The 21,734-nt window shown below is 34.5% G+C and overlaps 4 protein-coding genes and 1 long non-coding RNA gene across 12 annotated transcripts; 2 read left to right on the top strand and 3 right to left on the bottom strand.

The window, feature by feature from the left end:
- Positions 1-378: 378 nt before the first annotated feature.
- Positions 379-3,097, top strand: LOC140826584 (protein BPS1, chloroplastic-like). Of its 3 annotated transcripts, none has more exons than XM_073188986.1 (2): positions 379-407; positions 1,813-3,097. In XM_073188986.1, the coding sequence occupies exons 1-2, from the start codon at positions 389-391 to the stop codon at positions 2,874-2,876; spliced, it is 1,083 nt and encodes a 360-aa protein (XP_073045087.1). In that variant the 5' UTR covers positions 379-388; the 3' UTR covers positions 2,877-3,097. The 3 variants fall into 3 exon arrangements, with proteins under 3 accessions (XP_073045087.1, XP_073045088.1, XP_073045089.1); XM_073188987.1 differs by lacking the exon at positions 379-407 and adding an exon at positions 600-690 and having other exon boundaries at positions 1,813-3,094; XM_073188988.1 differs by lacking the exon at positions 379-407 and adding an exon at positions 731-746 and having other exon boundaries at positions 1,813-3,095.
- Positions 3,098-3,491: 394 nt separating this feature from the next.
- Positions 3,492-6,547, bottom strand: LOC140826583 (probable polygalacturonase). 3 transcript variants are annotated; one of them, XM_073188984.1, is made up of 6 exons: positions 6,311-6,547; positions 5,803-6,132; positions 5,490-5,610; positions 4,922-5,096; positions 4,747-4,817; positions 3,492-4,355 (listed from the first exon to the last, which is right to left on the bottom strand). In XM_073188984.1, the coding sequence occupies exons 1-6, from the start codon at positions 6,347-6,349 to the stop codon at positions 3,643-3,645; spliced, it is 1,449 nt and encodes a 482-aa protein (XP_073045085.1). In that variant the 5' UTR covers positions 6,350-6,547; the 3' UTR covers positions 3,492-3,642. The 3 variants fall into 3 exon arrangements, with proteins under 3 accessions (XP_073045085.1, XP_073045083.1, XP_073045086.1); XM_073188985.1 differs by having other exon boundaries at positions 3,493-4,355; positions 5,803-6,114; positions 6,311-6,545; XM_073188982.1 differs by lacking the exon at positions 6,311-6,547 and having other exon boundaries at positions 5,803-6,298.
- Positions 6,548-12,324: 5,777 nt separating this feature from the next.
- Positions 12,325-14,927, bottom strand: LOC140826581 (uncharacterized). Of its 4 annotated transcripts, none has more exons than XM_073188980.1 (8): positions 14,798-14,820; positions 14,552-14,677; positions 13,835-13,934; positions 13,691-13,753; positions 13,571-13,618; positions 13,407-13,460; positions 12,839-12,896; positions 12,325-12,594 (listed from the first exon to the last, which is right to left on the bottom strand). In XM_073188980.1, exons 3-8 carry the CDS (start codon positions 13,901-13,903, stop codon positions 12,551-12,553), a joined length of 336 nt encoding a protein of 111 aa, XP_073045081.1. In that variant the 5' UTR covers positions 13,904-13,934; positions 14,552-14,677; positions 14,798-14,820; the 3' UTR covers positions 12,325-12,550. The 4 variants fall into 4 exon arrangements, with proteins under 4 accessions (XP_073045081.1, XP_073045082.1, XP_073045080.1 ...); XM_073188981.1 differs by having other exon boundaries at positions 14,514-14,677; positions 14,798-14,818; XM_073188979.1 differs by lacking the exon at positions 14,552-14,677 and having other exon boundaries at positions 14,798-14,927.
- An 898-nt stretch (positions 14,928-15,825) lies between these two features.
- On the bottom strand, positions 15,826-19,446 carry LOC140826579 (uncharacterized protein At1g01500-like). The gene is made up of 2 exons (XM_073188977.1): positions 18,532-19,446; positions 15,826-16,561 (listed from the first exon to the last, which is right to left on the bottom strand). The coding sequence occupies exons 1-2, from the start codon at positions 19,186-19,188 to the stop codon at positions 16,331-16,333; spliced, it is 888 nt and encodes a 295-aa protein (XP_073045078.1). The 5' UTR covers positions 19,189-19,446; the 3' UTR covers positions 15,826-16,330.
- On the top strand, positions 16,568-18,198 carry LOC140826580 (uncharacterized). The gene is made up of 2 exons (XR_012116840.1): positions 16,568-17,034; positions 17,134-18,198. It is a non-coding gene; the product is annotated as an uncharacterized lncRNA (long non-coding RNA).
- Positions 19,447-21,734: the final 2,288 nt, after the last annotated feature.

Raw genomic sequence — 21,734 nt, 5'->3', positions numbered from 1 at the left:
TAAATAGTTTATTTTTAATTTAAATTATTTATTGAAATTAAAACCACATTAAAAATTTGTATCATGTTTATTATTTTATTTTGTTACAATTATTGTTTTCTACATAATACATGAATTTATATATGAGTACAATATTATTGATAAATACGTTATGTCATTCATTGTCTAATACAAACGTGATATTAATTTTCAATCGAAATACAAAAATTGATTCTTTTATTCAGTATTTTCATTGTTTAAGGGGATCTATATTTTATGAAAGTCACGAGAAGTAAATAAATTATCATGCATGCTAATTTTAATAATCAATTTTATCTAGGAAAACTAGTTATAATATATAGTTCAGAGTTTAGGTCGGTTTGAAATCCAATAATTAATTTGTCGTCGGATGGGTGCGCTGAGCCAAGGTTAGTGCTGGTGTGGATGCACGCCTTCTCTGTGAAAATACGGATTGGACCAAAATTCAATTTCGATTTGCTAATTACTTGTACTCTAAGTTATTAGTGCTTTCTTCAGTTCAAAAGCTTCTAGGAATTTGATATTTGGATGCTTTTGTCGTGTCGAAGAATGTTTTCAAATAGGTGTGCTTGATGTCGGTTACGAAGCGAAATCCCTTGTGTGTTGTGTATAAATGCGAAGATTGTTACGAAGTTTAATTCTTTGTCTACGCGTCTCTGAGTACTATTTCAGGTACGGCTCGTGAATCTATATCCCTTTTTTGTTCTCCACTTTGCATGCGTAATTCTGTATGTATCTGTTCATATGCCTTTTTGTTTTCATGTTTTGTTGTTTAGGGTTTGATGTCGGATAGACGAGTGTGACTGTGAGAATTACAGTGATTTTTTATGTAGGAAATTGTTAGTGCCGGCGGAGATCTGGTCATGTAGGTTGGTGTTTTGAATTGTTTTTTTGTTGGTGGTGTTTCGATGTGAAGATTCTTGGTTTTTTTATTTTGTCTTTGAAAAGGCTGATAGGTGAGTCGATGATACATGGGGCTAGAATTTCAGAAAATTGTCCCTTATTTCTGCGTTAATGCTGAGTTTTATTGGCTCCATCATTTTTTTTGTCTGTTGGTGATTGCTTGCTACTCGTTCGGTTATAAGAATAATTAATTAGATCCGTGTGAAATGATTTAGTTACTGGACAGTGAACTTGTAGCTAGGAATGAAGAAATGTGCTTTTTAACATGATTGTTTTACATTTGTCTCGTTGATTTCTGTTTAAGCGATGATCCATAAACCTCCCAGGCATTCCGCTGATATTGCTATTATGCGTATTTTAAACCTCTTCGGATCAGGGCTCCTTAATGCCCATACGGCCATGTGGATTGTTTCCAAATGACAAGCGAAGAACCAGGCACAGAACTTTACCGTTTAAATGAACAGAGTTGTCCAAAAATTTCTCTCTTATATTCAATGTCGCATACCTATTTCTCACACACACCGGTAAATTTTGCTGGTAAAGAATTTAAAAATATCAACTGCGACTGAAAAGTTTGAAAGCTTCTGTGTGTCTTATCACTGATGGTTTGGATTAAACTCAAACACATGATGAGTTCTACTTACCTTCATTATTGACATGATTGCATTTTCTGATTGTGAATTTGCTATGACTGAGGTTGAACTATATTTTGTTCAATTTTCATCGTGGCGCTGTGTTCTGTTGTAATAAAGAATTATTGGTCTTTCCCATCTTCATCCTGCCCCTCTTCGTTTTATAAATTTCCTGTGTTTAACTTTCCACCTAGGATTAGGAGTTATGATGCACCTGGTGAAACAACTTGCTTTTCTTTTATGTTGTGTCCTTTTGCAGTTGGTGCAATCAGAATGAGCTGCCCACAGGGTTCAGTCAGAGCTTTTCTCCCATTTGGAAATCCTCTCCGAATGATATTACCAAGCCGCTCACACATGTCTCCCAAGCTCGTTTCTATGTTGAATACTTTTGAGGAGACATTGGCAGAGAGGCTTAAAAAACTTATTCCAGCCAACAAGGAAGAAGTACAACACTTATCATGGATGCAGTGTGCGATAAAGTCAATGTTTGAGATGCATACTGATGTGAAAGCTCTAATTGCTGCACTTGAACTGCCTATCCATCGTTGTGATCGCATGTGGACTGATGTGTATTTTGACACTAGTAATAAGTTGCTGGAGATTTGCACCGTTTTAAATCATCACATTGCTCAGCTGCAGGATGGTCTTTTCTACCTCAAATGTGCTGTGGTCGAATTGAACAGTGGTTCACTTGTGGAGGCACGCACATCCCTGGATGATTGGAAGCAGCAGGTTGATGCAAAGAATTCAAGAGTGGACCAATGCTTTTCTGCATTGGATTATCTTGCCCACATGCCAGACCGGCCAAATATTAAGCAATCTGCAAAGGAAAAGGTGTTGAGGCAAGCTATCTATGGAGTCAAGGTGGTGACTCTTTTTCTAGCTAGCATCTTTGATGCTTCATTCTCAGGTTCTGAGAAGAAACTGATGGACATTCAAGTTCCTGAGACTTACCTATGGGCTGAAAATTTTACCAAGCTTCAGTCTTTCATGAATACTGAACTAAGAAACATATTCTCTCGTGGAAAGGCGACAGTCGTGAACGAGCGAGAAGCTGTCGATGCTTCTGTGGAGAAGTTGTTTCTGGATTTGCAAAATGGTGTAGACTCTGTCGAAACTGAAGTGCTGCAAACATTGAAATTGGAATTCGAGAAATCATCTGAAAACTTTGCTCTGGGATTGGATCTTCTCGCAAAGGAGCTGAATGATTTGTTCAAAGATGTGATACGTGGACGAAATGATTTACTTGATGACATTAGGATTGCTTTCAATTTCATGGATCGAAGTCCAGTTAATGAAAATATAGGTCAGCTTGTTCGGTGAAGGAGTGAAAATGTATTTTTAAATTTTCTCCCATATATACTGTGTAGCTGAGAGAGTGATCTTGTTTCTGGATGACGATAAACTAATTGGATGATTGTGGATCCAGATAGATTTTATGATTAATCTTCATGTGATTTGATCAATTATTTAACATTTTTGTCATGGTTAATCAAGCACAACATGCAAACAAAGACGTACCGACGCTCACTCGAATGCATATATGAGTGCATAGACCAATTGCTCATATATCTATTACACACATATTGTGTCTAAAACTTTGAATTTTGTGTTTTAATGATAATTTCGTTCTGAAGACTTCATGTCGAGAATAATACAGTGTCAGGTTTCTTTCCTCTGTAAATTTCATTTTAATCGCCCAATTATAAAATTGCGGCAATTTTCTTAGAGTAGATCTCATGTGAGACCGTCTCACGGATCTTAATCCGTGAGACGGGTCAACCCCACCCATATTCACAATAAAAAGTAATACTTTTAACATAAAAAGTAATACTTTTTAATGGATGACCCAAATAAGAGATCCGTCTCACAAATATAACCCGTGAGACCGTCTCACACAAGTTTTTGCCATTTTCTTATGCTGCGATTGTTAATTTTTATTCCTTCAACTATTCTTCAACGTCAATTTTCTCACTGAATCTTTTCTGCATCTTGCTTTACAGTTCTAAATAAAGAATGATAGAGAAATGAATAAATACCGACGTTTCAAGTCACAGTTGTTCGTTGCAATAATAAGAAGTTGACTAGGCTATGACAGGTATCTCATACTGTAGGAACATTTCTGTAGCTCTACCGTATCAATAGCTAAAGTGTCTGAAGGAAAGTCGCACATTCCTTGTCTCTCTTCACCCTGATCAGGCAGCAGATTACACGGTGGTGGCACCACCCCACTCGAAATCCCCTCCACCTCGACGCAAGTCCATGGATACTTCTTAGACTTCAGTGCCATCCCTATAGTCACATTAGAAATGCAGATCCCGGTGAATGGATCACCCGAGATTCCCTCCAGTCTTGCTGCCATCGATGCGTTTTCAGCCACCACATCCCGGTAGTTGATCCCAGTTATCTTTGGTAGCGCGTTTGGATCATAATGGTTGTCAGCATGAGAGCCGTAGTTTCCAGTCATCCAGAATACCCATTTCATGGTATGTAAACTCATGCCTTTTACGTATATGTTTTTTACATAGCCACCTCTGCCTACTGCTGTCTTGATTCTGACACCCGATTCTGTGTGAAGGGCTGTTATGTCTTGAGCTCTCACATCTTCAATCCCACCTGACATTTCACTCCCTAAGGCTATGGCGGCACTGTAAGGTGAAACACAGGTGAGGCGTCTAATTAGTAGTTGTTTTGTAGGCATCCCGTAGCTTATACCGTATTCATCCCACCCACTTTTTACTGCAATGCAATCATCTCCGGAGACGATGTAGGTGTCTTCAATTCTCGTGTTTGTGCAAGAATCTGTGCATACATGAAAACTTTTGAGTCTGATGTTCAATTGAGGAATGGAGTTGAATCATTTTCAATGGTGGAAAGAGAATTTCAATGAAAGGTCCACTGTGTTATAGTCGAGTAAAATGAAATATTTTGGTTGAGATAACAATGGAACATTCCTACTCTCTCACATTTCAGACTCACAGGCCTGTGTTCTTTGCAAAAGGCTGCACCAACAAAACATTTGCACCCTCCATCGCTTTGTGAAAATATTAACTCATGTTGTTATAACAATTCTTTGCAAACTTATAAAGTCATTTGCACCCTCACCTCCTCCTATCTAATGTGGGACAGGATATCATACACTCGTCGAGACCCCTTAAAATGTGTAAATGTTCACGGTTCAGAACCAACTGACCTGGATTTATCCCATCTGTGTTCGGTGATGTTATTGGAGCTAGGATTGTGATGCCTTGAATAATTATATTGCTGCAATTGCGCATAATTAACACCAGTAAATCATAATATAGAACTAGTCATAAAATTTAAAGTGATGATGACATAGAAAAACACTCGCGAGCATGCATATTGACCTGCTGTAAACGGGGTGGATATTCCACGATGGAGAATTCACAAGTGTTAGATTGGAAATTTGGATGTTGTTTGAATGCATAATTTCAATAAGGTAAGGTCTTGTGTATTTTAGCTTTTTCCTGTGAAACTGTTGCCACCATAGTTCACCTTGACCATCAATAGTACCATTTTCACCTGTGCAAGATGGCCAAAGAACCCATAAAAAAGAGAACTTATGGTGATGTTGTAGTAAGGTAGCATCGAACTCTTACCAACTGTGCTAAAAACAATAATTTTTACGTCAGCCTGAGTCGCATTTGAACTGTCACTCAATCAAAATATGACTAACTTATGCTACTAATAAAGAAAAGTTCTTGCACATAGGGGGTGGATACGTTATGTTTACAAAATCACAAGTATTAGGTAGTATAATTCATCAAATCTTCCCTCTCTTGAATTTTTGGATCTGTCTTTGCTTGTGAACTATACTATACGTTATGTTTACTAAATCGCAAGTTTAGGGTAGTAAAATTCATCAAATCGTCCCTCTCTCGAATTTTTGAGTCTGTTTTTGCTCGTGAATTGTACCTGTGATCACAACATCTGTGAGGTTTGTCCCAAAGATGAGACTAATGTATCGGCCCCCGGCCGCATCTCTTCCATGACCATAGGATGGTAAGGGATCAACAACAGGCCAGGAATCTATATCCTGAAATATTTGTGCATTGCTAACAAATGCTGAAATTTTTAAATATTGTATATAATGTCAAAAATATAATATAATAATAAGATTTTTGGAATGCAACGGAAGAATATTATTTAATGTGATTGGGTGGAAAATTATTTTTAAAAGTTTAATTAGAACTACAAAACCGACCCATGAAAGAGAGAGAGGAGAGACCTGAGAGGCTAGAAGAACTGCATCACTATGGAGATATAGAGTGAAATGACTTGAAAGATTGAAGCTTCCGGTTAACCATTTACCCGCAGGAACAAAGAGCTGAGCCCCACCATCTGAACCAAATGTGCTAAGCTGTTTAACTGCTTCTTGAAATGCATTTGTGTTCAGTGTAACTCCATCTCCAACCCCACCAAATTCTTCTATTGATGCACTGTGACTTCTGCAACTGATGGCTGAATACTCAAATGACTCCAGAATTCTTGCCTTTCTGCATCCAACTCCGTGCAGAACACCAAGGACCAGTGCAAGAATCTGAATCCAATTCAATAACTTGGAAAATGAGGTGATGTAAATATGTGGATCGAATGTACTACATAAAAAAATTGCATATAAAAAAGCATCAAGCAGCTGTAAATGTCCCATTCAACGTAACAGACATGGAAATGCCAAGTATAAGTGTGTTTTCCCATCTTTTTTGCGAAAAAACCAAATGAAGTGTTAATCTTACTTTAAGGCAGGAAAAGGAGCTTCTCTCCAAGTAGTTCATTTCTTAGAAAGGAATTGGAAATGGGAATATGGTTGGTGGTGTAGAAGACAAAGCACTGGTATTTATAGAAGCCTTGATGCTACTATATTCCTCTAATGAACCAATAATCCTTGTTCGATAAAAAAAATAATCTACATTTTTAATTCATGGGATAGAATAGAATATGGGATTTGCAAAAAGATGCTACTATTATTGATCCATCCAAGTATTAAGGGATAAATCATACTGTTTTCTGCTGTTCGAAAGTTATCATTAACAAGATTCTAATCCATAAGCGTTAATATTTCATATAATTAAGAATTGATGATGGTTTTTGTCGATAATTGTATGGATTCTGAGAATATGTTTTGAGGTTTGGCATAGGTAAGTTGCTGGTTTCTTAAGTTAGTTGATTTGGATTTATTTGGGCATTATTCCATCCCCGTGAGTCTCTTTTCACCACGCTATAACCCACTACTTCACGGGGCACTCGTTGTTGGTGCAGTGGCTGCCCCTTTATTTCAGATAAAAAGAAAACTTTGATATATTTAGCAAGCTTCAATTTTTTTTAATAATCAAGATTTAGGAATATTTGGTCATTATTAATTTATTATATATTATGGATGACTCAAATAGAATATCAATCTCACAAAATTGACCTGTGAGACCGTCTCACAAGAATTTTTGTGATAAAATATTATTATGCTAAGCTTCAATTAAAATTTATGTCGCAAATATTAGGAGTGAGATCAGTTTTAAATTGTCATATTTAATATTTTGATTAAAATATAAAATAATAATAAATAGTTTGTAAAGTTGTAAAAAGTTAAATTCAATCTATATCTATGAAAGTATAGATAATGCGTTTTGTTTTCTAATTGTGAAATGATAAAAATGACATTTTTATCAATACAAATCCAAAAACTCAATAAAAATATATATATATAATTTTATCAAACGCCAATGAGTTATCACTAAAATATACATTAATTATAATAATTTATGTCACTTCAAGAATAAAATGTAACTCATATATTAATTTTTTCAAATAATACATCTTTATAGTACATTTTAATATTTTATCCTTTAATTTTCTCTCTATATGTTATTTTATGATTTTAATGTAAATTATGTAATTATATTTTTAGTACAATTTTTAATTACGTAATAAATTATAGTATCACAAGAAAATATTTTAAAAAAATTAACTATATATTAATAGTAGAATAACATGATAAATATATAATAATATGATAATATGGAGTTTAAAAATAACATATTTTATGGGTTTTTAACAAAAAATTGAAAGTAAAGATTTTGATAAATTATGTAAGAGAATTTATATGAAAAATTATAAATATTAATATATTAATAATCTCATAAAATGTATGAATATCTTAGAAGAATTCGGACAGTTTAGTTAAAATAAGAAATTTAAAGATTTTAGTAGCACTTTTGAAAAAAAATTATATATACGACAATTTTATAATTTTAATACAAAAAATTCGATAGTATTAAAACATTTACTAAGATTGTTTAAGATTTAGACATTAAGTGTCTAAAAATAAACCTGACCATGTTTCTCAGAACAGTGAAACCAAAATTATAACTAAAATATTTTCTTGGTTTTAGTTCCAAAATCAGCTCTCATAATATATAAATTTTATGACATAATTGTTAAAACAATTAGTTTCATCATCTTACATAGTGTAGAACTATTTTATTCAAAATTAAAAAAATATCATAATAGTATTTTTCTAAAAAAAATTATATATCGGATAAATTTATAAATTCAATATACAAAATTTGGTAATATGAGATCTTTTGATTTATAATTTTGAATTTCTATATATGTTTTTTAAATTATTTATGAATTTTAACAAAATAAAAAATCAATAATAAGAAAATTAAAAATTCAACAGTCAAGTAAGTGAAAAAATATTACAGATAATTTAACTATACCACAACTTTAAAACTTAAATAGCATATTATTTCAAATGTTCAATACTACGATCTATTTGATATTAAAAAATATATCATAGAAAAAATAATAATTTGAGAAGTTAAGCCAGAAATCATGATCAAGTATGGGGAATTAAGCCAAATACTTATGATTCAGTCTTGAGACTTAAGCTAAACATTCATGATCCGATATGAGGAATTAGAACAGATATTATGATCAAGTATGGGGATTCAAGTCATATATTTGATGTTTATTGTTTTTTTAAAGTTTTAGATCTACCTGTGAATAAGTTTAATCTGATCTAGTAATATATAAAATATTATGTTGTTTATAAACTTGAAGATATGTTCTCTCCGATTATTGAGTGGTGACCAAATCCCTCACTATTTACATTCTCTTTCAGATGATAATGAGATAGAAGATCAAGAATCGATTGATATGAAGATGGTGATTTAATTAAGAAAATTACTATTTATTTGTGTAGAGTTAACATTTATAATAAGTTAAAAATTGAGCTTGGTTTTTGTCGTTGGTTGTAAGAAAATGAATTAGTTGAATAAATTTTGTTTTAGATTTAAAATATTTTAAGGCTTAGTGATTTTGGTTAATTTAATTATTGAATTCCAAAAACATTTACGATGTTCACGCCATGCATCTCATGGCGTGACAACGATATTCACGTGCTTATAATTTAAAATATAACTTATCATGAACAATTGTTGTCACATGTTTTTAATTATTCGAATAATTATAAATAAACACTATTTTAGATCTTCAAGACGTAATGCTTTTTTCATTTAAAAAAAAGACGTAATGCTTTTAATTCGAGTAACATATTTGTCAAAATATCAACATCATATATCAAAATGTTTTCTTACACTTTTATATTGCTTAATCAAATTCAAATTCATTCATATAATTGTATTTGTATTGTTCAGTTAGTTCAATTTAGTAGGTAATCAGATAAATCATAATTTCTAATTCTTATCATTTGTTTGAATATATATTTTTCCGCACAAAATGTTGTTTGATGGATTTAATAACATTATGCAATGAGTAAAAATATTTTTATTATTAATTTTATTTTTGATATATAAAATATGGATTTGCTTTCATGCTGGTATAATAAATATGTCCATTTTTGTTTTGGACATGAACAGATTTTGTGAGAAAAAATAAAATAAAAGAAATATTTCACTGGAGGAAATCAAGTCTTCCTTATTTGATATTATGGATGATAAAGCTCATGGCTTTGATGGTTTCAATGTCCACTTATACAAGCAAACTTGGGGCATTTTTTCCGATGATCTTAAGCGGTTCTAGAGTTCTTTCACTCAGGTTCCCATCTTAAGCAGCTTAATCATGCATTGATTGCTTTGGTGCCTGAGTCTTCTCATGCATCTTGAGTGAGCGACTATAGGCCTATCTCTTGCTGTCATGTTTTGTACAAGGTGATCTCTAAGATTCTTGCTTCTGTTCTTGGTCCTATCATAGGACCCGGCTCAGGGTGCCTTTCTGAGAGGTCGTCGACCATTGCGGACATCATTCGTCTTGCGCTAGAATTACTTTGGAAATATAACAGAAAGCGAATCTCTCCCCGTTACATCCTCAAAGTTGGATCTTCAGAAAGCCTTTGATACGTTTAACTGGAACTTCCTTCAAGAAATGCTTGAGGGTGCGGGCTTTCCTCGTACATTTATCTGTTGGGTTATGGAGTTTATTACTTCCACCTCTTTCTCGATATCGATTAATGGTGGCGTGCAAGGGAATTTTGTGGGTAGGAAAGGTTTGTGCCAGGGGGATTATCTGTCCCTATTTCCATTCACCTTATGCATTGAGTATCTCTCTCGCCTCATATTCCATGACACGACTGACTGTAATTATAATTTTCACCCACTTTGTAAGAGTAGTAGTATTACCCAACTCGCATATGCAGATGATCTTTTATTATTGTCCAGGGCTGATGTGCCCTGGTTACTATTCTTTCAGTCTGCTTGTCTTCCTTTGGAAGGTGTGCTGGGCTTTAGGGTGCTACTCGGTCCTCCCTTGTGAGTATTACTGGTATCTCACAGGGCTCCCTCCCTTTCCGATATTTGGGCATCCCATTAGCTGCTGACTGCTGAGCGGCTTCGATCACCAGATTTTGGCACCTTTATGGAGGGTATTATTTCTCGTCTTCATTATTGGCCTCTAACTCCCTATTTTATACTGGGAAGATTGAGCTTTTCAGGTCGATTCTCCAAGGAGTGGAATGTTTTTGGCCCGTTCTCTTTGATATAATAGATTGCATATATAGCCTTTGTCGTTCTTTTGTGTTGAGTTCTAATCACCCTCGATTCTCCTGGGCTTGTATGTGTTACTCCAAAGATGAGGGTGGTATCGGTCTGCATGACTTGAGGAGCTGGAAAAATCTCTGCTCTCTAAAGTTACTATGGGATCTCCAATTAAACAGGCAATCTCTTTGGATTCGATGGGTTCATCATATCTACCTCTGTAGGGTTGGATATCTGGACATTGCTACTGCCGACACTCCCTCACTCGCTGCTACCATGCTGAATCTTGGTTTGGCCAGAGCACTTTGGGTGCCAATTAAGCATATCGGTACTTCCGCCCTCATAGACTGGTGGATTCTGAGCCTACCAAAGCATGCTTTTACGCTTTGGCTGGGAGCTCAGGGGAGCCTCTCTACGTGATATCGTTTTCCATTTGTCCTGGATGAAGGATATAGCTTCTGTTGCACGGGCTTGATTGCTTGGATCACTTATTCTTTGAGTGTCAGTTCAGTCATCTGCTCTGGATTCGGGTTCAAGATCGGATGTGCATCAGATATAAAGTAACAGATGGCATTCACGTTTTAAAGAAAGCATCAACGCAAGTCAAGTTATCCAGCCCGACAAAACCTCCATGAAAATCTTAAAAAGTAGATTGTGCAAGCAAAATAAAGTAACAGATGGCATTCAAGTTTTAAAGAAATCTAAAAAATTCCGATTGTTTGAGAATTATCGCATCGGCAAAGGCACAAATTTTATGGATTTGAGCCAAATTTTTCATTTGGCTCGGCCTAAATTCCTCGCATACCAATAATTTCTCAACATTTAACAAGTAAATACACAAGCGCAACTCCTTCCAAAAAAAAAAAAAAATTACACCGTTCAAGAACTATTTGATCACTTCAACAATGAAAGCTGCGGCCCTCTCCTCACATCTTCTTGAGTGACAAAATTGATAAGGATCGATAGATATTAAAAGCTTAGATAAGTACGTCATATTTTTTTGATGTGATTCATCGAATTTATAACTTATTGTCATCAATTTAGTACTTATTTCTTCTTCGATTGGTGATAAGGAACAGCGAAAACGCATCAAAGAACTATAGATCGATCAATTTTTGAATTTCTGATCAGTTAAGCATCTCTACTCATGACGACGATCAATAGATCACACCTACAAAACAATCTCAGTGATTTTGAATTTTAAACATGTCTCTATAGCAACAAACTCAAGATCCTCCCATTCAAATTATTCTTCTAAGCTTAAAAAACACACTTGTAAATTCGGTTTTGGCATTTGGATGAATGTTGAAAAATGTTAGTTTTTCTTAAATAGAAGCAGAAGCACAAGCCCATAACCCAAAAAATTCTAACTTACAATTTTTTTTTGCATTTTTTCAACTACTTTTGGAACCAAACAATATATATAATAAGAAAATCACTCAAAAAAATGTTTTTAATACGATAATTTCTCCAACGAAAACGGACTCTGAATATAACGCCTCCAGATGATAACCTGTCACCTAAACGCAACCTTATTAATATTAACCCGGGAAGTTCAACAGCAGGAATACATACTCCTTATCTAGCAATTTATTCCAAGTTTAGGTGCAATCAATTTATTACCAGACATTGGCAGCTTCATGACTAATTTGCTCCTCACATTTTTCACAACGCTTTTTTGCAGTGGAAACGTGACAAGCATCCGATCGGCTAAATTCAAGCCTAAACAAGGTAATTTAAGTGACATGAGATCCCAAATATACCTCTAAAATCCCAAATACGTGTGTACTCGTTGAGTGATGGCAAAGGGGAAATAGTCTACAACAGAAACAAGATTAGTGAGAATTCTTGATCAGGGAGAATACAGCACATAGATACATTCTTCCCCAAATATAACAGGTTTTTGGCAAATTTTATTTTATCAGAAATTTACTCCGCTAGTAACTATGATGCAGGTAATGCTACACCAGGATCAACAGCAGCTACTCATTCGTTTGTAGGCGCATCATCTGATGAAGCAGTATTACCATCTACATATATAAAACAAACAAAAAAGTTATGTGCTGTAAAGATCCCAACCAATTTCCACAAGGGAGAGTTTTTTGTTTTAAGTTTTTAAGGTGTTCTATTTGAGTGCAAAATATATGAGTCCTTGAACTCTATTCTCGAAAAACATTAAATATTAAAAACTTGTACAAAAATTGCTAGTTATTCTCAAAACATTTTGAGAATTTAAACATGATCCCTGTGGAAGAGTATAGCAATCAAGCATACCTTCACCTTCTGATGGAGCATAAGGAGATTTACGATATCGGGTTTGCTGTTGTGTTGGCTGGAACATGGAATGCAAAATGAGATAGAATGTGTCAGCAAAGTGGCATAAGAGAAATTAAGTCATGAGCTAACATCAGGATCATGCCCAGCACATAGAGGAAAATAGCATAACGAGATAGCATCTCAATCACAAGTTAATTCTTAATCTAGTAATTCAGGAAGGCAATTGATCGGTAGTCTGTACTCAAGCATCTGCAACTCGATGAATGGAACACTAACTGGAACATAACTAAATTCTGAAACCAGCCATGAAGAAATTGAAACGATAGCATGTATTTTGAAAATTTTACATTCAGTCAAAAATATAGAGACAAAAAAGAAAAACTCAACAGTTTAATACATCTGCTTATTCTTTTTTTTTCTTTCTCAGATATAAACCATGATAATGGGAGGAGAGCAACTGGATGAGCTATTGATGTGTTATCAGCTTTCGGCAAGCACTCATAATCCCATAAATAAATAAGGAAGCAGGTGATACCCAGTTAGATGATCTAAGACTTATATATACCTGTAACTTAGGCCGAAGTGCTTCTAGTGGTCCTTTGGGCTTGTCTGCACCTTGCTGTTGTGACAAGATATGGATAATTATTTAATAGCCATAAAGGCACAAGTATGCCAAAATTGCATATTCTGAGTAAATAACAAATTCGTCCAAACATCAACAAAGAGTACCTTGTTCAAAGCCCAGTCAGCAGAGTCAAAATAGGCTCTTTCATGATCCTGGCATCAAACGTTCACAGAAAAGACTCCTTAGGTTCTTAGTAAAAGTGTTGTCAAAGGCTATGGTTATACCTTTGAAATTAGTGGTGGTTTCTTGGGGATAATTCCACCATATTTCTTCTTAACAGCTTCCTCCTGCAAGAATTTCATTTCTTATAAGAAAAATGGCATGAATATAATTATAAGTGTGACGTAATAACATAATTAGAACACAACCTCTTGCTTTGGTGATGGCATGGACTTGTCAGCATCTGTTCGTTCTTTGACTTCCTCAGTGCCCGACATATTCTTCCCACAAACAACCTATAAACAAAACCTGAAACGTATGCAAATCACCAATGCCATTAGTACATTAGTAATCTGACCGGAAAACTATTATTTGAAAGAAACATTTTATGAAAATATAGGACCTTTCAAAGTTCAAATTCATGAAGCAATGACATCAAGTCCTACACGGTCACCCTTCAGCATTGGGACTGATAATAGATACCATGTAATAAGCTACATGTCCGAGGATTTATCACTGTAGCAAGTGGAAAATACATCTTTCATAATTTAAACTTCTTAAATTATGTAACGACAAGCAATGCAACAGTTACATTTCTCAAAATGCACTGCCCAGATAATCCTGTGCTCATTAATAATTCAATAGATTTTTAAAATTAACTTCTCGCGGTGACAACTATCTTCCAGTAGTCATAGTTTCACAAAAAGCCCAGTAACAGAAGTAGATTCTGCAGATGTCAACATTTCAAATAAGAAAGTCGCACTTTCAATTAGTTGATAACCAATTTTTAATCAAGCTTCACCAAATTATGCATGAACTTAGAAAAACTCACACATCAGCATCAGTTTGAGCGAAATCCCCAACAACTTTCAAATAAAAATCAATTACATTATCAACTGTGTCTCGAATATATTCCCAAAACTCACATTTCCGTTCAATTGACTTCAGTAGACATCCGATAACCCAGATCCTGATAGATCCAAACCGAAACTACGACTAAAATCCGTCCCTTGTACAACTCATGATTACAGAAACATGCAAAAATCTGGGAGCTAGAAGATAGAAAATTCAATAACGAGCGATTAATCGAGACATAAACCAACAAATTTCAGAAATTAAAGCGTAGCTGAAAATAGCAATTAAAACGGGAGATGAAAACACGTAATGATTACCTGGAAGCAAGAACGTGAACGGGAGAAAGAGAAACTGTTCGCGTAGCAGAAGACGCTGTATTTAATAGGGATATTCAAGACTTATTAAATTTGCCCATCATTCCATAAATATTATTATAAAAATTATCTCATCCACTTCAAAAAAAATATTATTATTATTATTATTATTATTATTATTATTATCTTATTCTAATTCATGAAATATTTATTGTCACTTTTGACCTTAAAAAAATCAAAATATTATAATAAACTATTATATATTTAAAATTATTAATAACTAATAAATTCCAAATAATTGCGAAAAAAATCATATAATTTCTGTACAAAATTATCTCATACATTGTACACGTAAGATTTAATTTGCATGCACAAAATTGCAAATAATAAAAATAGCAATGGGTGTGCGAGTAAATTCTCTGTTTTGGTAATGGGTTTAAACTCAAATGATTAAGTTTCTTTTGAGACGGTCTCGCGAATCTTTATCTGTGAGACGGGTTAATCCTATCGATATTCAAAATAAAAAGTAATATTCTTGGCATAAAAAGTAATATTTTTTCATGGATGACCCAAATAAAATATCTGTCTCACAAAATACAACCCGTGAGACTGTCTCACACAAGTTTTTATCAACTCCAAATTAATAGGAATCTAATCAGAGGATAAATGAAATCGCATGTTACCTGTTATGTTCTACATGTTCTAATTTAGTGATCATTATTTTCAAAAATTCACTTATGCATTTTGGAAAATAATAGATTTGATTATATTTTATTATTATATATGAACAATAGACTAAATCTTATATTCACATCTTACTTGTTATAAATATATTCTAATTAACATGAAATAATATATAAGCATGTAATTAATGGAACTGAAGTTTATGAGTTTAAACAATTTGAAATCTATAAATTTGAAATTTATCGATCCAAATGATACCCTAAAATGGTTGGTTTTATAATATTCGTTTGCTTCACTAAATATTTGAATATGGCAACGACACACTTCAGAATTGAATAAACTCTTGCTCATAAAACTCACAACGTTTATATATATAAATTTCATGGACAGCGTACAGGAAAAATAACTTGTAGTGTATCAGGACTACTTATTTGAACTCAACGAAGAACAAAATTGGTCAAAAAGATGGCGGAAAAGAAAATCCACCAAACGAACCTTCCGGAATACACCATGAAAAGAGAATATATACATATTACCAAAACTAGATACAGGTTACACCAACAAACTCATACACAACCCTTGCGTCCCGGCAAAACACTTCATAGGGCTATACGAAGGCTTAGGGAACGAGAAAGAAAAACATCATATCATCATTTCAGCATGCCGCTGGTCTTTACCAGAAAACCGACTGGCCAAGCAACCACCAATATTTCACTGTAAATTAGCCGTATTGGGTGCTTTCACTTGCTTGTGTTATGGCATAGTCCAGGTTTAATAAGATCTCAAAGAAATAACACTATAACCTATCCCTGTTGCTGATCCCGGATCCCTTATAACAGAAGCTGTTGAGATCTAGAAAAACCTTCTCCTGAAACTCCTAGTTGTGGCTTGATATGAACGCATCAGCAAACCAACACCAATTCCAACTCCAACGCACATCCCAAGCCCTATCCCCACACCAACTCTTACACCAGCATTGAACCAAGAAAGTTGGCCATCTTCACCAAGGTACATGTCTTCCGAGTAGTAGCTATCTCCAACTTTCCCATCAGACTCGTAGTCGTGTGCATCTGATTCCATTAACTGTAAAAAAGGTCACAGGGAGCAAAATTAAATAACTTAGACTTGGGGGTGGGTGGTGTAATGCATCGGCTAGGGAACTGATGATTGATTATGCTCTTGCAAATACCCAGTTAGAATAATCATAAAGTTAATTCATAAATGAAACAAAAAACAATACGTGTTGTTAGTCAACTAGCATCATCATATATCTATACAGGGCAAAAAATTAGGGTTGTATCCCTAAGGAGGGTGTGATTCCCATTCAAATGAAAAAATAAACATATAAGAATAATAAAAGTTACTTGTCTAAGATGTTCAATAAAGAAGTTGGATTACGTAACAAGCACAAATAAAAATTGATCAAAGAGAGAGATCGAAAGGTAATCAAAACAAGATCAAAAGGTAGTATAGTAAAGCACAGGTGGCATAGCTGGCGCCCCCATAACTCCAGGACAAACTACCATTGCAGTGGACAAATCCATAAATGATACTTCGTAGCAAATTCAGGAAAAAAATTCAAAGATACACTTGTCAACATCCCATTCTCCTCCATCTACTTAACTTCACACATGGTATTAACATTACACTGGGAGTCTTCATAAGACTATAATAATTAGTTTGGGCCTAGCCTATCGACTGTGGCTCAGAAAAGACTCAACTAATCTATTCAACTTTCATATTCTGTCAGGATGATGAAGTGAGAAATGAGTATTAGAAAGTGTTGTATCATGTGTGCATTCTGTCAGGATGATGAAGCAAGAACTGAGTATCAGAAAGTGTTGTTTATATCATGTGCACCCCCCAAGGTGCCTCAAGCGTTTCAATCAATGTCAATAAATATCTAACACAATAATTCAAGCATTCGCAAAATTTTAGGATAAAAAAATTGGATTCTTCGTGTTTCTCCATTCAGCGTATATTATGTTAAACCTTTAAATACTCTGCGATATGCAATGGCATAATGCAACACTACTACAGAAATACACCCTAAATCAACTATGTAAGGTTTTGGGTACATAACTAGGATTTGCGATTCCTCCCAAGTGATTCATCTGCTTTTCCATAAAACGTAAGGGTGATATCTATCTATCATTAGGACCTAACCTTATCTGAAGTAACTTAAGCAGTCTATCAAGGCAAGGAATATTGTTTGGCAATAAAATGATCATGTGGTCATGTGAACGTGCAATCAGGCAATGCAAAAGCATAATTCATACTGGATCTAGTGTTGATGTTCCAAACACTAATGAAATAGGTTAATTAAACTTAGCCATTCTGGAATTAATTTTGGCTATAAATAAATCTTTTTAATTAACAATGAATGTGTCTCCTTGCTCGCTACTTGAGCACAAATTCCATCCACGAATCACATTCGACACCTCCAAACCCTCAAGTCCAAGGACGCTACAAGAATAGTTATATCTATGATGTTTAGGGGAGAATCTTTTCCGGGGGGGAAAGCAAAGTTAGTTTTTGCCGGTAGATCACATATCCCGTATCTCAACAAGAAAGGAAACATAATTGCTGCTTGGTTCATGGGTGGGACACCAGCCACAAACCTGCAATACCAGAGCCATGAATAAGATTCTGAAAGCTAGATCAACTAACTTAATCCAGGGCACACCATGTATGTTCATACTTCAATCCATACAACACTAGACTAAAAATACAATACCAAGACTAACTTTGCAGAAAACCAGCTCCAGGCATTAAAGCTGGAATCCTCCATCTATCATTAATAGCAGACAATCAAAATCAGAGGTATTTGGTCCGGCTAGTGTTTTACTTTATGTTAAACATGGAGTTAATTCCATCAATTTCAGCAGCAGCTAAAAACCTTTCCATTCTTTGTAACAGTTATCGATAATAAGCATAATAATAATAATAATAAACAATTAAGCAACCCTGGAATTTTACTTGATGATGCTTTGAGAATCAAGTACCGCACTCGTCATTCAAAGCTAAAAAATAACACGACACTGTGACATTACCTGCAATTTCCTTTGCCGAACAAAACCATTGCTCAAACCGCTTTGTTCCTTTCCTGTCTCATCTTCCTCAGGAATAGCATCGAGCATCCCTTGCCTCAATACCTTCCTTCTTGGACTGACCAAGATGGTTTTTGTCAAAATTTCCGGCACTCCTGAGCAGCATCCCGCTATGTAAACCTCGATAGATGGGGAGGAAACACCAATCCTCGGCTGCAAAAAGGCAGACCGACCATTCGCAATTGAGGTTGCTACATAACAATCCATGCTCCACCCAGACCCATTGGTCCAGGAAGCAACATCGGCTCTCTGCAACGAGCCACAGAGAATCAAATCCTCCTCTTCACAGACCTCAAATTCCGCAGGACCCGATATTTTAACGCTGTCGGTGCTGACATAAGTTACCTCTGATGCGTCCTTGTCGACACGATCGCGACGAAGGGAGATAGAGACGGCATCAGACGACCGAACACGGGAACCGTTGATCTCTAAGAAAACCCCAAGCTCTCGGCGGAGGTGGCGAAGCGTGAGTCGATCAGGGAGGCTGTCCACCGAACAAGGTGCAACACGGACGTAGAATAAACGGATTTCCAAGCAGCCCCCCGTGAAGCTCAGGGGTTTGTATATAGCTAGAGCTAATTTATCATCCTTATAATCCATTTCAAAACCCCAAATTTCGGTGAGTAAAACTAACAGAATCAAGAAAATTAGGGTTTTGAATATGGAAATTCACTGTTTCGGGACCATAATAGAATTTTCAGGTGGTTGTAATCGAAAATTTCAGGATTAGGGCAAATTATGATTTTTACGCTGGCTATTGTGGAGGTGAACAGGTGATGGTGAAATTGAAAGGAGGGAAACAGCGATTGGTGAAGAAGGTCGGCGTGCTTCTCACGCGTCAGAAACGGGTAAGAAAAGGAGATAATGCGGAAATTTGACCTCCCGAAAAACGAATCGTTTCTGTCGTATCCGAATCCAAATAAAAGCCCGTTTTCAAGCGGAGCTCTTTTAATTTTTCGATTTATTCTAGTCATCTATTAGTAACTCACCCCTGCTAAGAGTATTATTACATAATTAGTTAAGTTTAGAATTAATAACTATTAACGTTTGAATATTCAACTAAAATTATTGACATAATATAATCATTATATTTAATTTAAATTTTTATAAAAAACTCGTGAGATAATATCATGAGGAAGAATAGATGTATTTGATGACTATATTAGACTCAGACATTTTTTTTATATATTTAATTAAAATTTCAGCTTACTCTCAAGGTCCTAGTCCAGCCTACCAATTTTCTTGGCTCCGCGCATCAGTGTGTAAGGCATCAATAACGCATGAAACTAGCAGAAAAGACTTCGAATCGTAAGCACAACATGTTACACTTCACATTGTATACGAGAGATAAGAGATGGGATGATGTGGTGGCCATTAAAAGGCTGATGCGAAACAAAAAAAGTGAAAAAGAAAGGTCATGAGTTAGCTTTGCCATGGAATACGACGTTTTCATTTATTCAATTTGATTTCAGTACTATTGGTCAAATAAATTCACAACCATAACTACATGTATATTTTATTGTCTCTTTGTTTGTTGTTGAGTATTGATTGACTATTACTTGTTTATTTGTTTGATAGTTATTTTATTATTTGGTTAGAATTATAACTTGAACTACTTGATTATCACTTAATAAATATTTATAAATGATTTTTTCAAAAACTTTTAGATTTTTGTTAGTTTAGTTTTTATCATTGATGTCATTTTTAAAATTTAAAATTTTAAAGAATAGATAATTAGACTATGTTTAGATAAGTAATTTTAAAAGGTTTTTAATGTTTCATTAGTGGAAAAAAAAACTTAAAATATTTGTTTGGAAAATTTTTTTATAAGGTGATTTATATAGATTTTTCGTTGTTTAATCGATCGACATTGCTTGAATATTTTTTCATGAGTCATTGAATCTTGATTGTTTGTTATTGAGTCAATGACTGACTATTACTTGTTTATCTGTTTGATAATTATTTTATTACTTGTTTAGGATTATAACTTGAACTATTTCAAAACTTAACATCATTATGCTGCAAAGAAAGGGAAAACATTGATATCATCTTTCTTCAATAAGAGAAATCGTCAAGCTAGTGAAGATACTTCAGTTTCTAGTGTCCTTACAATGCAACATCAACTTAGTGAAAGTCTTCCATTTCTCAATATCCAAATTCCTTCAATTTCCTCTCCTAGAGACAATCATCAGTCATTATCTACTTGTATTGAATAAGATCCGGGAAAAAGAAAACAGAAATGTGAATATCATGTTAATACACGAGATGAAATAAGACGTTCATATCTAAATACGAGACCTTATTAACCAAATATGTTGGAGTGTCCAGGTACAAAATTTGGAAGCCAGAATCGTCGTTTTCAGAAAAAAATAGTTTCAGAAATTTTATTGGTTAGAGTATTCGCCTTCAACAAATAAAACATATTGTTTCCATTGTTTTCCTTTCCTGAATGATGTTAATTCATCTAATATCTCAGCGCTGGTCAATGAAGGATTTGACCATCGAAAAGGGTAAACCAAGGAAAAACATGTGCTTTTCTTGCCCATATTAGTTCTGCAGCTTCTTCGCCTCATACTATGTGTGAGAGAAGAACTGAAAATTTGATGAGGCTCTCACAATATATTGAAAAAGTGATGCATGCACAGTCTAAAAAGGAAAAAGAGAAAAATCGTCTGTATTGAGCACCTCAATTGTAGCTGTTTGTTGGCTAGCACTTCAAGGTTGTGCATTTAAAGATAACAATGAATTTCTATCTTCATCTAATTGTGGACATTTTCTTAAATTAGTGAAGACTTTTGCAAAAATGAGTACATAAATTGTTGAAGTTGTACTTGAGAATACTCTAAAAATTGCTCAATATATCGCTCAGAAATTCAGAAAGAGATTTTACATATTATGACCAATAGAGTGTGACAGATGGTTCATGAAGAAGTTGAGATAAATGCTTTTGTATCCTTTTTGATGATGCACGAGATATATCTAAACGAGATCAAATGGCTATTATCTTGATGTTTGTGAACAATAGTGGGATTTTGACATAAAGATTTTTTGCCATAAAAAATGTTAGTGACACTACCTCAATAAATCTGAAAAAAGAGATATCAAATGTTCTTGTTCATCATAATCTCCATGTTATGAAAATCAGA

Source organism: Primulina eburnea, chromosome 3 (assembly GCF_022965805.1).
Source record: "Primulina eburnea isolate SZY01 chromosome 3, ASM2296580v1, whole genome shotgun sequence".
Lineage (NCBI taxonomy): Eukaryota > Viridiplantae > Streptophyta > Magnoliopsida > Lamiales > Gesneriaceae > Primulina > Primulina eburnea.
Note: the sequence above shows the minus strand (reverse complement) of the source record. Positions and strands in the feature narration are given on the sequence as shown.

Bases quoted from the DNA above. Each gene is read 5' to 3' on its own strand.
- LOC140826583 (XM_073188982.1), bottom strand. From the start codon at position 6,225: ATGGGACATTTACAGCTGCTTGATGCTTTTTTATATGCAATTTTTTTA. The intron at 4,818-4,921 runs GTCAATATGCAT...GCGCAATTGCAG, and splicing joins ATCCACCCCGTTTACAGCAG to CAATATAATTATTCAAGGCA. The intron at 4,356-4,746 runs GTCAGTTGGTTC...ATGTATGCACAG, and splicing joins CACAGATGGGATAAATCCAG to ATTCTTGCACAAACACGAGA.
- LOC140826581 (XM_073188979.1), bottom strand. From the start codon at position 13,903: ATGTCGGGCACTGAGGAAGTCAAAGAACGAACAGATGCTGACAAGTCC. The intron at 12,897-13,406 runs GTATATATAAGT...TCCATGTTCCAG, and splicing joins CACTTCGGCCTAAGTTACAG to CCAACACAACAGCAAACCCG. The intron at 12,595-12,838 runs GTATGCTTGATT...TTATATATGTAG, and splicing joins TGCTCCATCAGAAGGTGAAG to ATGGTAATACTGCTTCATCA.
- LOC140826579 (XM_073188977.1), bottom strand. From the start codon at position 19,188: ATGGATTATAAGGATGATAAATTAGCTCTAGCTATATACAAACCCCTG. The intron at 16,562-18,531 runs GTAATGTCACAG...CCTTTTTTACAG, and splicing joins TTCGGCAAAGGAAATTGCAG to TTAATGGAATCAGATGCACA.